At 43.9% G+C, this 17648-nt stretch overlaps 1 protein-coding gene across 1 annotated transcript; it reads left to right on the top strand.

Annotated features, from left to right (window-relative positions):
* The first annotated feature begins 7309 nt into the window (after positions 1-7309).
* On the top strand, positions 7310-16820 carry LOC117558047 (glucocorticoid-induced transcript 1 protein-like). Its single transcript, XM_034234007.1, has 6 exons — positions 7310-7396; positions 7595-7647; positions 9795-9935; positions 10829-10985; positions 11384-11504; positions 12258-16820. The coding sequence occupies exons 3-6, from the start codon at positions 9807-9809 to the stop codon at positions 12478-12480; spliced, it is 630 nt and encodes a 209-aa protein (XP_034089898.1). The 5' UTR covers positions 7310-7396; positions 7595-7647; positions 9795-9806; the 3' UTR covers positions 12481-16820.
* The last annotated feature ends 828 nt before the right edge of the window (positions 16821-17648 follow it).

Below are 17648 nucleotides of genomic sequence, written 5' to 3'. Positions count from 1 at the left end.
AGTTTTCCGGAGCAGTATTCAATTTAGCGAGCATTTGGATATCTCCTCCCATGTCGTGTTAGGCTAATTGTCTTTCCTTTATAATTAGGTCATAATACATCAGGGATCTGACCAGTGGACCATCAATAACACTGAGAATGAATATTATAATCATGCATTACATAATATCATAGCCCGCAACCATGTTTCAGTTTCCATCATAATATCTGCAAAATATTATTTAGCACACCTCAATTCAGGGTGTTTTGGGTGTTTTATTGATGCTATAATGGCGATTCGAGCAGGATAAGTGCATGCATTACGTTGCACTATCCTAGCCCAGGTACATATAAGGGTATGGATGCCTGATGATGCAGCTCCTCTGTCGGATACTGACAGGGCTCAGTGATCCGGATCATTATCCTGATGTGCAGAATCTGCCATGAAAACACTGACAGGTTGTTGGTAATTCGTTGATTTGGGGCTCTTTACCTCCATTAAAGGGGGATATGTCGTCAGCTGGCAGCTCTATGGCAACACTGAGGCCTAGCAGAGATCAACACAGCAGGCCATTCCCTGCAACTGCATGTACAATACTACCTACTATACATAGAATATACATCTCCCTGTACAAATACAACAAATACCATGTGTCTGCCTGCTAGTCATTACTGCATGTTTTTATTAAACCTTTAAATATATATAATATGCACGAAGGCTTTGGGAGTAATAGATTACATGTGATTATATAATCAGGGTACATAAGAAAGGTAACTGTATTCAATTACAATTACATACAAAAATAAGTAATCAGATTACCGTGTAATTGAGATTACTATCAGGATTACAATGTTAGAATACATTTAGAAATATAGATGGATGTATTAAAGGTACTGATTTAATGGTTTAGTTCTTTAATTATTCTTTATTTTAATTAATGGGCGACGAGTGATTTATTAATGAAAATAGATTTGATTTTATTGGATGATTTTTCTTTTTACTGTTACTACATTTTGAATATGAAACATCTTGGTTTCTACTTTTCTAAGGTTACGTTGTTTCACACACTTCAGTAAAAAACATCCTATTGTTTTACTTTCTCTTGTTCTCTTGTTGTGATATTGAGGTAATCCAAAAGTAACAGAGAGGCATCAGGTGATAGGGCTGAAGCACCTGATCAGTGGGGGCCCTCATGAGTAACACATAACAACACAACAACAACAACAACAACAACTCAACAACAAATCCCCCTCTCCCTGAAACTATAGAGTGCACATTTAAATACCTCCCCAGGGGACTCCTTTCACTGTCGCACTGCCAGGTTACATTACATTTCTATTTTGGGTTTCTATTGGGTCACTGATTACTTTTTTTGATGTAACTAGTTATTGTAACATGAATACACAACATTATCTGTTCTGTTTCCGCAACAAGCAACATGTGTGTGTCTGCTACGTCACTACTGCATGTTTCTGTGAATGATAATAAGCCTTTTAGTTCATTTAATATATAATAATATGCATGTTTAGGGATCATTGCTGTTGTGTGTTCAGGGTGTTTTAATCAGGGTGCTCAAGGTGGAGCATGAATCAGGCGAGGGTGGCACAGAGCAGGGTGTTCTGGACACATGCCAATACCAATAAACACACACACACACACACACACACACACACACACACACACACGCACAGGCAGATAGATGCACTAGCCGTCTCGGACATTACGGATCAAATCTACTAAAATGGATCTTCTTATTTACTGTTTTCATCTCACAGCTAGTTCAGTCTTTCTGAGGGAATCGCTGGTGTTTAACTTTAACCCAAATCTGTGACTCAGGAGAACCAGCACCTTACCGTGGTAGAGAGGTTTGTGTGCCCTGATGAACCTGGGGGCTGTGTTGTCTGGAACCTTGTGTTCCTGGTAGGGTCTCCCATGGCAAATTGGTCTCAGGCAAGGGGCCAGACTAAGATTGGTTCAAAAGACCTCATGAAAGACGACACAAGAAGTGAGGATACCCGGCCCGGAGGAAGCCCGGGGTCCCCTTCTGGAGCCAGGCCCAGAAGGAGGACTCGTCGGCGAGTGTCTGGTGGCCGGGCTTGCCACGGAGCCCGGCCGGGCAGAGCCCGAAAAGGCAACGTGGGCAACACCTCCGCTTCTCCGTCCCGCGGGCCCACCACCTACGGGAAACAGCGATGGGGTTGGGTGCGCTGCCAGAAGGGTGGCAGTGAAAGCGGAGGGTCTCGACGGACCAGACCCGGGCGACAGAAGCTGGCTTTGGGGACGTGGAACGTCACCTCTCTGGGGGGGAAGGAGCCGGAGCTTGTGCGGGAGGTGGAGCGTTACCAGTTGGATCTGGTTGGGCTCACCTCTACGCACAGCGTCGGCTCTGGAACCTTACTTCTGGATAGGGGTTGGACTCTATTCTTCTCCGGGTTTGCTCAATGTGTAAGTGCCGGGCGGGGGTGGGGATACTCACAAGTCCCCGGTTGGGTGCTTCGTTGTTGGAGTTTACCCCAGTGGACGCCTCCCTACGCCTGCGGGTTATGGGGGGGAAAACTCTGACTGTTGTATGTGTTTATGCTCCAAACAGCAGTTTAGAGTATACGGCCTTCTTGGAGACCCTGGAAAGAGTCCTGTATGGGGCTCCTGAAGGGGACTCTTTAATCTGGCTGGGAGACTTCAACGCACATGTGGGCGATGGTGGAGACACTTGGAGGGGCGTGATTGGGAGGAACGGCCCCCCTGATGTAAACCGGAGTGGTGGTTTGTTACTGGACTTCTGTGCTAGTCATGGATTGGCCATAACAAACACCATGTTCGAACATAAGGATGCTCATAAGTGTACGTGGTACCAGAGCACCCTAGGCAGAAGGTCCATGATCGATTTCGTTATCGTATCATCGGACCTGAGGCCGTATGTTTTGGACACTCGGGTAAAGAGAGGGGCGGAGTTGTCAACTGATCACCATCTGGTGGTGAGTTGGGTCGAGTGGCGGGGGAAGCCTCTGGATAGACCTGGTAAGCCCAAACGTGTAGTTCGGGTGAACTGGGAACATCTGGAGGAGGCCCAAGTTCAGGAGGCCTTCAACTCACACCTCCGGCGGAGCTTTTCGGGCATTCCTGTGGAGGTTGGGGACATTGAACCAGAGTGGTCGGTGTACAAAGCCTCTATTGCCGAAGCCGCGGCGGGGAGCTGTGGTCTCAAGGTCCTAGGTGCCTCAAGGGGCGGTAACCCTCGAACCTCCTGGTGGACACCGGTGGTCAGGGAAGCCGTCCGACTGAAGAAGGAGGCCTTCAGGGATTTGTTATCCCGGGGGACTCCCGAGGCAGTTGCAAGGTACCGACAGGCCCGAAGGGCAGCAGCCTCATCCGTGGCCGAGGCAAAGCAGCGGGTGTGGGAGAAGTTCGGAGAAGACATGGAGAAGGACTTTCGGGCGGCACCAAAGTTGTTCTGGAAAACTGTCCGACACCTCAGGAGGGGGAAGCAGGGAACCATTCAAGCTGTGTACAGTAAGGATGGGACGTTGTTGACCTCAACTGATGGAGTGTTAGGGCGTTGGAAGGAACACTTTGAGGAACTCCTGAACCCGACAACTCCGCCCTCTATGTTAGAGGCAGAGCTGGAGTATGACGGGGGATCAACACCAATCTCCCGGGGGGAGGTCACTGAGGTCGTCAAACAACTCCACAGTGGCAAAGCCCCGGGGGTGGATGAGATCCGCCCGGAAATGCTGAAGGCTCTGGGTGTTGAGGGACTGTCAGGAGAATAAATGCAGTGTAACATAAAGCGCCCCCAGTGACTCTGAATGAGAGGCTCAAATGTGTGAAAAGCTCCTTTAAATAGCGCCGGGTGAATTATGTATGAGTGTTTCTGTGTGGTTTGAGGAGGTCACATGACAGCCGGGTGACCTTGGTATCCCACAGAGGTTTCTCAGCATCAATCAAATGTAGAAAATATACAGAAACTCAGATCTGAGTGACTTTAACACACACACACACACACACACACACACACACACACACACACACACACACACACACTGCGGTTACATAATTCACACACGATGCTATTCAAGGGGAGGAAACGCTGCAGAGGTTTTATATCATATTGTTAGTTATTGTAAATCATAGAAGGGTCCTTCTGGGCTTCTGCACTCAACATCCACACATATTCAAACTGAATACTTGTTTGGGATGTGGAGTGACGCGGCGAGGAAATCAATCACAAAGAAATGTCTGAACCCAAACGGCTCATCTATAGAGGATCGGTACGATATCATTTATGAAACCTTTGTAATGGAAAGAATAGCCATCTCTCTTGCCCCTTTCACACCAACGCGTTTTCAGCTCCGGCTCGGAGCTGGAGCCTGAAAAGTACCGTTTTTTCCTGTTCACACCGCAGAGGCGCCGCCTCTTAGCTCCGGAATCCGGTTCACTTCCAGCTCCAAAAAATTGTCGGTCTAGAGGCAAGAGCTTCGGAGCTAAGAGGCGGCGGCGCTTACGTCTCTCTTACGTCGAGGCGGGGGCAGGGGCAGAGAAGTAGATGCTGAAGACCACAAAGAAGTCTTGCATTTCGCATGTGATGTTTGTAAAGTTCCAAGTAAAGTCGTCCCTTGTAAAGTCGTCCGATGCCTTCCATGTCGTTTCGTAAGAGGATAACCAAAGTGAACAGCGCTTCAATACAATCGGCCATTGTTGTTGTTGTCGATGTGAGAGATTTCCGCGGTTTGGATTTTATGAAGCAGGCACGTAAACGGTGACGTCATGACGCAGCAGCGGCAGCTCTGGCCGGTGTGAACAGAGCGGGAGCAGAAAAGGGAAACTGGAGCTGAACCAGAAAAGCTCCCGCTCGGAGCTAGAAAGGGGAAAGCGCTGGTGTGAAAGCCGCATTTGAGGCTCCGGGAACTCACATTTGAGGACGTTTGGGAGAAATGGAAAGCGTATGTTATCCCGACACGCCCCTCTGTTGTTTAACTGTTTGAATTTTTTATTTAATCTATACTGTCAATGTTTTATATTGAAAAGAAAACACCTCATGTTCTCTACTATTTAACTACATATGGATTCAAAGATTCAAAGGTGTTATCATCAGATTCTCAGCAGCTAAAGTGTAGAAAAGGCAATGACATTCTTCTGACCTGAGCTCCTCCAACAACATAGGTACAGTGGGGCAAAAAAGTATTTAGTCAGCCACCAATTGTGCAAGTTCTCCCACTTAAAAAGATGAGAGAGGCCTGTAATTTTCATCCTAGGTACACTTCAACTATGAGAGACAGAATGGGGGAAAGAATCCAGGAAATCACATTGTAGGATTTTTAATGAATTAATTGGTAAATTCCTCGGTAAAATAAGTATTTGGTCACCTACAAACAAACAAGATTTCTGGCTCTCACAGACCTGTAACTTCTTCTTTAAGAGCCTCCTCTGTCCTCCACTCGTTAACTGTATTAATGGCACCTGTTTGAACTCGTTATCAGTATAAAAGACACCTGTCCACAACCTCAAACAGTCACACTCCAAACTCCACTATGGCCAAGACCAAAGAGCTGTCAAAGGACACCAGAAACAAAATGGTAGACCTGCACCAGGCTGGGAAGACTGCATCTGCAATAGGTAAGCAGCTTGGTGTGAAGAAATCAACTGTGGGAGCAATTATTAGAAAATGGAAGACATTCAAGACCACTGATAATCTCCCTCGATCTGGGGCTCCACGCGAGATCTCACCCCGTGGGGTCAAAATGATCACAAGAACGGTGAGCAAACATCCCAGAACCACACGGGGGGACCTAGCCAATGACCTGCAGAGAGCTGGGACCAAAGTAACAAAGGCTACCATCAGTAACACACTAAGCCGCCAGGGACTCAAATCCTGCAGTGCCAGACATGTCCCCCTGCTTAAGCCAGTACATGTCCAGGCCCGTCTGAAGTTTGCTAGAGAGCATTTAGATGATCCAGAAGAGGATTGGGAGAATGTCATATGGTCAGATGAAACCAAAATAGAACTTTTTGGTAAAAACTCAACTAGACGTGTTTGGAGGAGAAAGAATGCTGAGTCACATCCAAAGAACACCTACTGTGAAACATGGGGGTGGAAACATCATGCTTTGGGGCTGTGTTTCTGCAAAGGGACCAGGACCACTGATCCGTGTAAAGGAAAGAATGAATGGGGCCATGCATCGTGAGATTTTGAGTGACAACCTCCTTCCATCAGCAAGGGCATTGAAGATGAAACGTGGCTGGGTCTTTCAGCATGACAATGATCCCAAACACACCGCCCGGGCAACGAAGGAGTGGCTTCGTAAGAAGCATTTCAAGGTCCTGGAGTGGCCTAGCCAGTCTCCAGATCTCAACCCCATAGAAAATCTTTGGAGGGAGTTGAAAGTCCGTGTTGCCCAGCGACAGCCCCAAAACATCACTGCTCTAGAGGAGATCTGCATGGAGGAATGGGCCAGAATACCAGCAACAGTGTTTGAACACCTTGTGAAGACTTACAGGAAACCTTTGACCTCTGTCATTGCCAACAAAGGGTTTATAACAAAGTATTGAGATGAACTTTTGTTATTGACCAAATACTTATTTTCCACCATCATTTGCAAATAAATTATTTAAAAATCCTACAATGTGATTTCCTGGATTCTTTCCCTCCATTCTGTCTCTCATAGTTGAGGTGTACCTAGGATGAACATTACAGGCCTCTCTCATCTTTTTAAGTAGGAGAACTTGCACAATTGGTGGCTGACTAAATACTTTTTTGCCCCACTGTATATCTGTGATACATGAATACATATATCTGTAATACATGAATACATATATCTGTAATACAATACAAAAATAAAAAATGTAAATAGACACACACACACACACACACACACACACACACACACACACACAGATTGTTTTGTTTTGTTTTTTAACACAAATGAAAGTGTCTAACCAGACGATGGTGGAGACAGTTACGGCAAATTAAATAAACATCTTGAACTCATAATTTCCCTGCAGTGCTGCGGTTAAAAACATTTGGCTTCACATCCAAAATGAACTCAGAGTATCTTCAGCTAGACTCTTTTGTACCAGCTGAGGCACAGTAACAATTCATTGACATTAATTAACAACCTATTCCATTACGTAACCAATGTTCAATATTTTACGCAAATTAAACGATTAAATAATCAAATGGTAAATCAACATTTTGGCTCCTACAGCTTAGTGCAGTTTGAAGCTTGAAATGAACCAGAGCGTACAGCGGCAGGTTCAGAGGCTAACTCTCTGTCGCTAACACTCCGAGCTAACGTCTCTTCCTGGTCTCTCCTCCGCAGCTGAAAGGACTGAATCCCTGAATCCCTGCATCTCTTCTGGGCTCTGAAGCCGGGCCGTGGCCTCCGGACCCCCATCGTGTCTGAGAGAGGAATCCACACAGGTAACACACTCACCTTTGTACAAATTGGGATCAATAAAGTATCTTATCTAACCTTATGTTTACATACAGTAAGCTGCAGGTGGCTATGAAGTCACAGAAAGACAAAGAGTTTGCTCTGCAGAGGCCTGGTGGGGTCATGCTGACGTATCGGTAGAAATATTACATGGGTGTTGATTCCTTCCTTATTTCTTCTCTCAGTGCATTATGTTATCATTCTAGCAGGAGGGGCGTGCGTGGACCCTGACCCTCAGGTGAGGGTGGGCTTCATTGATGTTCAATACATTTTGTGTGCTGTATACAGTATGTACATATATTTTCTATGTTTCATATTTTTTGAATTATCTGTTTATTATTATTATTAAATATTCAATATTTGTTTTAATATTTGAATCTTATTTTTATTTTATCCTTATTTTTTATTTATATATAGTTTAAATCAGTTATAATCAGTTTGTATTCAGTTGAATAGATCTGGTTGTTTTTCGAGGAGATGTTTCACAGCAGTATAAATAGATTTGAGACGTCAGGAATTGTTTTTAACTTCCTAAGAAAATCCAGTCCGGTCACATTGCTTCAGAATTTTGGCATCGACTTATCGCTTCTAGTGACATCTTTACACACACTCTTTAACATTACATTTAACAGCTGTGCCACCACACACACACACACACACACACACACACACACACACACACACACACACACACACACACACACACACACACACACACACACACATACATAATTACACACACACACACCATGTATACATCACTTCAGGGGACATTACATTGACTTACATGCATTTCCTGGAGACTTATCCTAACCTTAACCATAACCAACACATGCCTAACCCTAACCCTTACCTTTAACCTAACGATAACCCTAATCCTAACCAAGTCTTCACCCTAAAATTAATGATTCCCCTTATGGTGACCTCCAATTTGTCCCCATAAGGGAGGCGAGTCCCCACACGTGACTGTGTAAACAGATGTAGGTCCCCACAAGTATAGTAATGCTAGGCCACACACACACACACACACACACACACACACACACACACACACACACACACACACACACATACACACACACACACACACACACACACACACACACTGGTTGATGTCAGAGGTGTGTGTCTGCTGCAGAATGAGTGTGTGAGGGAAACAGGAACTGGTTCAGAGAGATTACGTAACGAGAGTGTGTGTGAGACAGAGCGGGCATTCATGTGTTCCTGAGGAGTGTGTGAGTGAACATGTTGGGACATGTTCTCCAGTGTACAGTATTAGTCTGGGAACTCCTTCATCTCTCTGCACACCCCACACACCTGCACAGCCTGACACACACAGGTAAGAGTTAACATTTACTGAAACACACAGCTGAGGGAGGAGAGGAGTTTCATCTGTTTGTAGAAAAGCGATTTAGAGGATGCCGTTTGTGTGCGGTTGAACAAATGTTTGAATAGCATTGCAATCATTAAAGTGTGTATACAAGTAAAAGGTGTATCTGTAGCTATGTTGAAAATAGAAACAGTGAAAGTTAATTAGGAGACGGTCAATAATTAGATTGCCAGTTAGTCTTCTATATTTTAGTGGTCTCTTTTTGAGGCGTTGGCAAAAAACGTTATAGCGCCCCCTATAGAGTTGCTAAAGTTCAGCCCCTTGTTGTGGTTTCACCTACAGGTCTGACATTTGGCGGGTCTATGTAGAATGGGGAGACGCACAGAAAAGCCTCTCAGGGTCATATCATAAACCCAACAGGAAGTCGGGCATTTTGGTTTTCTGTGCACGTTTTGGCTATTTTTAACACTTTTCACGTGCCGTACTTTAACAAACTCCTCCTACAGATTTCACCCGATCAACTCCACATTTTTTCTCAACCATTAGAAGACTTTAAGGGGCAACATTTATTAAAGGCTTTAGTCTACATTGAACACTCTCAATGTGGCGTGGTGGAGAGAAAAACGTATTTCTGCTTTATGCTATAAATGCCATCTGATTCACATGCAAATGATGAGTTATGGTTTACAGAAGATGGCATTGCAACCTCTTACTCAAAGGGGTTGGTATGTCATGGTTACTATAGGAGCCAACATGTTGATTTACCATTTGATTATTTAATCGTTTAATTATGCGTAAAATATTGAACATTGGTTACGTAATGGAATAGGTTGTAAATTGATGTCAATGAATTGTCACTGTGCTTCAGCTGGTACAAAAGAGTCCAGCTGACGATACTCTGAGTTCATTTTGGTTGTGTCTTTTTTAACCGCTGCACTGCAGAGAAGTTATGAGTTTAAGTTGTTTATTTTATTCGACGTAACTGTCTCCATCATCGTCTGGTTAGACACTGTTATTTGTGTTCAAATAAGTGTGTGTGTGTGTGTGTGTTGCAGCAGCAGGTCTCCATGGCCCAGATGCCGCTCTCCACCGTGCCGAAGCCCTCGATCTCCAGAGTCCCCAGCAGCATGGAGGGGATCAACCACGAGCTGGAGAAGGTCTTCATCCGGGAGAGCGGGGACAAAGAGGAGCTCAAGGTGGGGCTCTGCTTCATTATTACATATTAAATAACATCAGGGCAACAGGACTGACTGCGGGGAGCGGGGGTCCTTCGTATATTAAAGGTCTCCTATTATACTATTTTTAGGCATATTATCGGTCTCAGATATATACAAAACATGTCTATGATGTGTTTTGCTCAAAATACCAATCAGATCATTGTAGCCTCACCCCCTCTCTTTCAGCTGTTACTAAAGTGATGATTATGGGTCAGTAGCTTTAATAAAAAAGAGAGGAGAGCTCATCAGGAGAACTCTCTGACCTCCATGGACTGATAATTGTTTTAAAATAATGTAATATACATAAGAAATACCCACGCTCCCTGCAGCGTCAGTCTTCTTGCGCTGATGTTATTTAGTACAGGCATGTCCAAAGTCCGACCCGTAGCTTGGGTCTTATAACGTATTATTTATGGCCACTGTCAAACAGAATACATGTTTTAAATGTAATTCCTGCTTTCACCACATGGCGGCAGCACCCGCTCTAAGTTAGCTCTGAGTGTTAGCATGCTAATGGAAACACAGACCATATTACTTCCAGAACACGTCTCATTGTTTCTGACAGCAACGTTTCTGATTGGCCCGTGGGTTTAAAGCCCGCCCACATTTTAGTAATGTCGTCATGACGCAGCAAATCTGGATCAGCTCCGTTGTTCCCCGTTTTTAGAGATGTGGGTACGGAGGAGAAGAGAGAGGGTTTTATTTCCTGACACTTTGAGAGTCTCCTGAAACACCGGACACACACCGGACACACACCGGACACACACCGGGGACACACCGGGGACACATAGTGATGTAGAGAAGACATCACAAAGTGCATTTTGCATGATAGGAGACCTCTAACACAGTAACTTCCTCTCTCTCTCTCTCAGTCCCTGGAGGTCCCTGACGGGCGGCGCGCCCCCTTCCCCCCCCAGCAGCGCAGCAGCACGGACCCTCAGACCCCCGGACTCCCCCACGGGTCACATGACGGGTCACATGACGGCAGCCCCTACTCCACCGAGGAGCTGCTGTACGACCGAGACAAAGGTAAGTCAACGGATCACTGGGTCAACTTTTCTTTTCTTTTTCAGGTGAAGGCAAAGTATGGATAGATCGATACTTTATTAATCCCAAAGGTATGGAGCAGGGAGAGGAAGTCAACGGGTCACTGGGTCACCTTTTCCACTCAAATGATTTCTGTTAGATTTCTGTGTTGTTTTAGAAGTTGGTTCCACTTGTGAACCTGTTGCTTTTCCACCAGTTAGAGCCAGGTTGCTCTTTAAGAACTCTCCACTCTTTTCTGACTTATAGCTCGTATTTAAAAACTTCCCCTTCTTCCTGATCACGTTTCTCCTCTTCAGACGGTCTGATACCGGGGAGTGTTGGTCCAAACTGGTCCAGGAGTGTCTCTATATTGTGTTAACGTTGTCTCTCTGTGTCCTCAGACGGAGGCAGCAGTTCTCCTCTTCCGAAGTTCGCCTCCTCTCCCAAACCCAACAACAGCTACATGTTCAAGAGGGAACCACCGGAGGGCTGCGAAAAGATCAAGGCCTTCGAGGAGAGCAGGTAAACGCTGAGGAAACTTCAGATCCTTTATGAACCACAGCAGCCAAATCAAAAGTCAAATCTTTCAGTTTGTGTGAACAGAGATAGATTGAAATACCGTTTCCCACAATCCAGAGGAATACAGAATACAGATATACAAATATGTATATACCTATATATACACAGTAAACAGACACATTCATACATAAATAGATTTTTTTCTTCTTTTCCTGAAAATCTCTGAATTTTTAAGATTTTTAAAAAAGATTTTTCCTGAAAATCTCAGACACACACAACACAGCAAACATTACACACATGTTCTAAAGCCTCACGGTACGTCCACACGGCAGCGTCGCGTGCTTCAACGGAGACGCTGCCCATTCACTTTGAATGGGGTGACGTCACGCTTTGCCGGTTCCGTCGTGTCGCTTTGCCTCCGTTGAGAAAAGTTCAACTTTTGAAGCTTCAACGGAAGCGTCAGCCAATCAAATCATTCCAAACCGCGTGCTTGTGTGTCTGGGGCGGGAGATTCATGTGATTGGTTGTTGGTCGCGCTTCAGACACGCCCACCGGCAAGCTTCAACGTTACGCTGCCGTGTGGACGCACCGTCAGAGTTAAACACATCAAAACATATTTTGTAAACATATTTATCAGTATGTTTAGTTTTCTTTGTTCTGTTTCTGATTCTGATTTGATGTAAAGCGTCTTTGAGCGCGAGGAAAAGTAAAAATAAATATATTATTATTAATATTGTTATCATTGTTTCCCCCCAGCTCCTCCCGGCCCCCCCCCTCAGCAGCGACCCCCCTCTTCTCCTGCCCCGATAAGAACAAAGTGAACTTCATCTCCACGGGTTCTGCTTTCTGTCCGGTTCGCCTCCCGCTGCACCCCCCAGCCCCCCAGGAGGAGGGGGCGGGGCTACAGGGGGCCAATCAGGTGTCAGAAGAGCTGGAGGAAACCCCCTCAGAGACTGATGACCCCCCCACTGACAGCTGAGAAAGGCCTCTGAGACTCTAGTGTCCGCCCCCCCTCTATCTCTGCATGACACCAACGAAGAAGAAGAGACACCATCGAAGAAGAAGAAAGGCAGTGGTTCCCAACCGGGGGTTTCTTTATGGGGACGTAGAAAGATTAGGGATTTATTTACACACAAAAACATTTAGACGTGAATTTTCTCTCTTTCTCACACTCTCTCTCCTGTTCACACACTTTCTCGCTCTCTCCCTTTCACACACACACACACTTGCTCTCTCTATCACCCTCACACACAGATTTAATTCAAATGACCACATCATCCTGAACTCCGATGTAAAAAAAACACAATCACAAAGCGTTAAACACACGAGTGACAGCAGGTGAATCCTCACAGGTGAGTGGGGTTTAACGATACTAAGAAAGGTTGGGAACCACTGTGTTAAAGTGGGATGGACGGAGTGGGGGGGGGGCATGCATTTTAAACTGGTAGTATATTTCTAATTTAAATTATGTGTTGTGTTCAGTTTCCACATTCACAGTATGAATAAGCTCTCTATACATATACACATATATATAATATATATACACATATTATATCTCTATGGGAAGTCATGCTTGTTTTTAACCCCCTGAATATCAGGACTCTGTTTCCAGGTCATATTATGGTCTGTTTGCCAAGTTGTATGATAGAAATGTAGAGTAGGGGGAGTGGTAGCAACCTGCATGTGTTGGGTAATCAGCGTTAAATCGTTAAATACCGTTAAATTGCATCATAGAGAGAATGTCTCGGCTGATTTGGACAGTTTTTGAGTGTTTTTGGGGTTATTGAGTCTCATTTCTGACATTTTCAGGATAAAAAAAGACAGTTTGAGCCAGAGAGACGTATCTGTACTCTCTCTGGACTGACTTTGATGAGTTTTGGGTATATTTGGAAGATTTTTGGGACTCTGGATCATTTGGATTGCACAGATTGCTTATTAATTAGCATTAAATTGCATTTTAGCCAAAATGTCGTGGCTGATTTGGACAGTGTTGGAGTGTTTCTGGGGGTCATTGAGGATGCTGAACCCATTTCTTACTATTTAAGGATCCAAAATGACAGTTTGAACTAGAAAATGCCAGGATTTGTGCTCCTGGAGGACTGATGTTGATGAATTGTGGGTGAAGATTGAAGGGATTATTTGGACAGATTGCTTATTTAATTGAAAAAGAAAGTCCACAGTTGAGATGATAAGTCAGAATCAGCCCGCAGAGAGGACAGATATACAGACATGTCGTTCTATTTCAGGATCCAAAATGACAGTTTTAACCAGAAAGGCCATATTTGTACTCTTTGTTGGCCGATTCTGATGCATTTTGAGTCGATTTGGAAGATTTAGGGGACTCTGGATCCTGAAAACGTCAGAAACGGCTTCAATAACCTCCAAAATCAAAATGTCTTAATCTGCCGTGCCATGTTGTAGCTGTTGTCTGCATAACACAACTTATGTTAACTGTGCAAATCGCCCAACACATGCACGTCATTATCCTGCTGCTTGTAAAGACTGTCGACCTGTACTCGACATGTCTGTGTTCACCATCCTGGCCACTGACTGTCTAAAGAAAGGGATGTGTGCAGAGGCTCGCTTCAGGTATTCTACAATCAGAGCGTACTCAGGTAATCTGGAATCAATGTCCAATCAGATATCTGCAGCTCCACCATGCAGAACACATCCAATCGTCATCGTTCCTCTTCCTCTCGCTCTCACATTGATAATCCTTCCTGTTTCCCCGCAGAGGAAAAGCTGTGCAAAGCTCAGATGGATCAGCCAGAGGAGACGCTTTAATGAGCAGAAAACTATTCAAACGATATGTTATAAACAAAGTCAACAGGTTCACGTTGAGGGGAAGACAACACGGTGTATTTGTCTAATTCCTAGTCAGAATTTCAAACCCAGTCTCACAGAAAAACGTGTAATAGCTACGTTTGTCCACTGGGCAAAACGTGGTATATTCACAAATAACCCTCTCAGGACGTTGTGGAGGAAACTTCTGTGTAGCAATGCAGTGGGAGTCACCGACTCATGAAGGAGACACGGGACGAGCAGGAGTTCTGATGCCAAACACTGAGATTTAATACAAGCATCGGCCGGAGAAATTCACATCACAAGTCACACAGTCAAAGGTTCTGACTGCACGGGTGGGTTGCCATGTCAAATCTCATCAGCCTCGCATCTTGGTAGACCTTTTAACTAGTTTACAGAGAGTCAAATCCACATATTAGGGATGGGCGTAAACCATGTCGTAAACACATCTGCAGACACAGGAGATGTCTCTCCCATCTCTGGAGCTTAGAAGCTAGCGTTCTCACAGTCGCAAACCCTCCCTATGCCCTGTAGGTCAAGCTGTAAACCCTAGTATCAACATACGACTGCATCAACACATTCCTTACGGGAGATTAGAAGCAGGGATTGTCGTAATAAATGTCAACACACAGAATAAGGTTAAATGTCTAGGAGTAAAGACAAAATTAATCCCTAACAGACGTGACATGGATTCAACATGTGTTCCTATTCATCTCTAATGACCGGTGTCCAAACTTTCCCAGCGTGAGAGAACATGGCGGGCACCCGATTTATTTTTAGTGGACAATCCTAAATTGAAGGAGAGTTTGATTAAAATGCTTTTTGATTACATTTCTAGCGAGAAGCTTACATTGTACTTTCAGAATCTACGTCCACTGGATTTGTAGGATCCATAGTTTGATAGATATTACCAAGATGATTTGAGCTCCATGTTTTTTTTACAAAATATTGAATCCATGTCACGTCTTGAGAGGTTATTTGTGGATATACTACGTCTTGCCTTGCGGACCAACGAAGCTATTACACGTTCTTCTGTGAGACTGTTACACTAACTTAAGAGGTGACAATGCAGCGAGATAAAGGCTGCATCTTAAGTATCCTCAAGACTCTTAAAACATCTTATGTTGAGTATTTCTAAAAGAAGGATAATCTTTTCTCAAGAAATACATTTTACTTGATTTTAGAAAACACACTTTTATTCTAAAATCACTAAACAGAAAACTTTTGAGCGTTTGTGGCTTAATTTGTAACATAAATAACATCAATATAGTTCACAATAAGATTTCCCAGCTCTTAAGACCTGATTTATCTAAATATCACATCTTATTTGAAGACTCGTTTTAGTGGCAGATTTTAAGCGAAAAACACCTTGTTTTTATTGATCTTTTAAGTCGAATTGGATTTGAAAGTCACAGACGTGATCATGCTTAAGGCCTTTTTCACCTGTGTCTAAAAACTAAACGGTATGACTTATGATTAAAGTTGTTTCCGCAGCTACAGCTATAATACTGTCTGAGAGGGATAAACCGTCAGGCCTTCATGAAGACAGGATTCTGGTCATTTTTCTGACTTAAATATCTGACAGCGAGGGGGACAGACGACTGGTTCTTTTTAGAGTTTTTTAAAGATATGTAAATAGCATTTATCACCTTTTGAATATATAGCATTATTATTGCTAAACACACATTTCTGTCAGTAGCCGTGTTGAGGTTGGATTCCCAGCGGACGTAAAGATATCATCTCAGATTGAATGTGAAAATAAATGCTTATATTCCGACCGATGCATCAGATAATCAGTCAAATCTGCGTCTGCTTTTCTGCACAGTTTTAGCAGGATTAGCATGTAGCCACAGTTAGCACGAGCTAAATGCTAACCGTAGCCACAGAGATGAGTGTTTGCACAGCTTCTCCCTCCAGTCTGCAGCTCTCACGTCCGGCACATTAAAGCATTCACAAAGAGCCGCTACATTCCTCAAATATCTCTCAGCCTTTTGATTCGCTGTCAGCTAGAGAGGTGTGTGATGCACAGATAAAAGTGTGTGTGTGTGTGTGTGTGTGTGTGTGTGTGTGTGTGTGTGTGTGTGTGTGTGTGTGTGTGTGTGTGTGTGTGTGTGTGTGTGTGTGTGTGTGTGTGTGTGTGTGTGTGTGTGTGTGTGCTGCGAACAGGTCATGTATAGTGGTTGTATTGTGTCTCTCGGCCTCCCTGCATCGATCCCTCTCATGTTTGTTTGTATATAGCCTACGTAGCTTCAGAAGAGGCTAAATGCTACGTCGTGGTTTAGGGAGACCTGTCTGCACCTTAAAGAGCTTTGGCTTCCCCAATGTTCCCAGTATACTCGCCACTGGTCCCTCTCAATGTGTGCAATAACAGGAAGCATCTTGCATTCCTAAAGTTTTTAAATATGGAAGATGCATTTTGTTGGTAAAGTCATGAGTCAAGAGGTGAGAGTGACATCCCTTCCTGTGCACCTGCAGTGTCATCGTTCATGCACAACGGCAATAAAATACATATTTGTCCACGTTTGTCTTTGTGGAGTTTATTTAATGGCAAAAATGTGAAAATGAAATACATGTACTTCATAAATGATCACAATGATCTTGACAGACATTAGTTATAGGAATTGTATAAATATTGGGAATAATAATAATTTTAACCAGTTTAGCCCTGAGCCTGTTTTTCAGGTCTCAGGCTCGAAAACGACATTCCCAGAACAAATGACCATATCTTCTAAAAGGGTTACATTAATAATCTTTTTCCTCAAAGCAATGATAAACCTGTGAGTTGGATGTAGAAAAGTCAGAATCAATATAGATGTTTTTTATTTTAAAGAAAATTCAGATTGAACATAGTAAAAAACTGTAAATTATAGTGTCCGTCTTTTTTACTTATAGTGAAAACTACCCTTGGATGATGGTAAGGAATCCAAAAGTACAACATATAATAAGTACCTTGTATCAAGATTGATGCAAAACAAGTGACATTTGACCTTTTTAGAGAGGTTTAGAAAAACAAACTCCACCTCTGGAGTGATTTGGGTGGAAATGGGGGTTTTACCGTTTCTCTGGAACCCATTGGTCGATTGTGTTGATTGACATCTCTTTCTGACCGTTAGAGCCAATAGAATCGAAGGGAAATCTCCCCACTCACACACATGGTAAAACAAAAAGGTGCGGGCTTCTCGTACAGCTTTTTTTCCAGAGTGACATCTCTAGCTCTGACATCTGGAAACCGAAAAGCAGGTTTATTTCTCATGGATTATCAGAAATCATTCAAAGGGGCACAGACACATTGGATTAACCTATGGATTAACTTCAGCAGCGTTTTCATCGTTTTAATGCCATTGA

The sequence above is a fragment of the Gymnodraco acuticeps genome, unplaced genomic scaffold (genome assembly GCF_902827175.1).
Source record: "Gymnodraco acuticeps unplaced genomic scaffold, fGymAcu1.1, whole genome shotgun sequence".
Classification (NCBI taxonomy): domain Eukaryota; kingdom Metazoa; phylum Chordata; class Actinopteri; order Perciformes; family Bathydraconidae; genus Gymnodraco; species Gymnodraco acuticeps.
The sequence above is the reverse complement of the archived record's forward strand: the minus strand, read 5'-3'. Positions and strand labels throughout refer to the sequence as shown.

Coding starts and splice junctions, on each gene's coding strand:
- LOC117558047 (XM_034234007.1), top strand. CDS start 9,807: ATGGCCCAGATGCCGCTCTCCACCGTGCCGAAGCCCTCGATCTCCAGA. Junction 9,936..10,828: donor GGGACAAAGAGGAGCTCAAG/GTGGGGCTCTGC, acceptor TCTCTCTCTCAG/TCCCTGGAGGTCCCTGACGG. Junction 11,505..12,257: donor AAGGCCTTCGAGGAGAGCAG/GTAAACGCTGAG, acceptor GTTTCCCCCCAG/CTCCTCCCGGCCCCCCCCCT.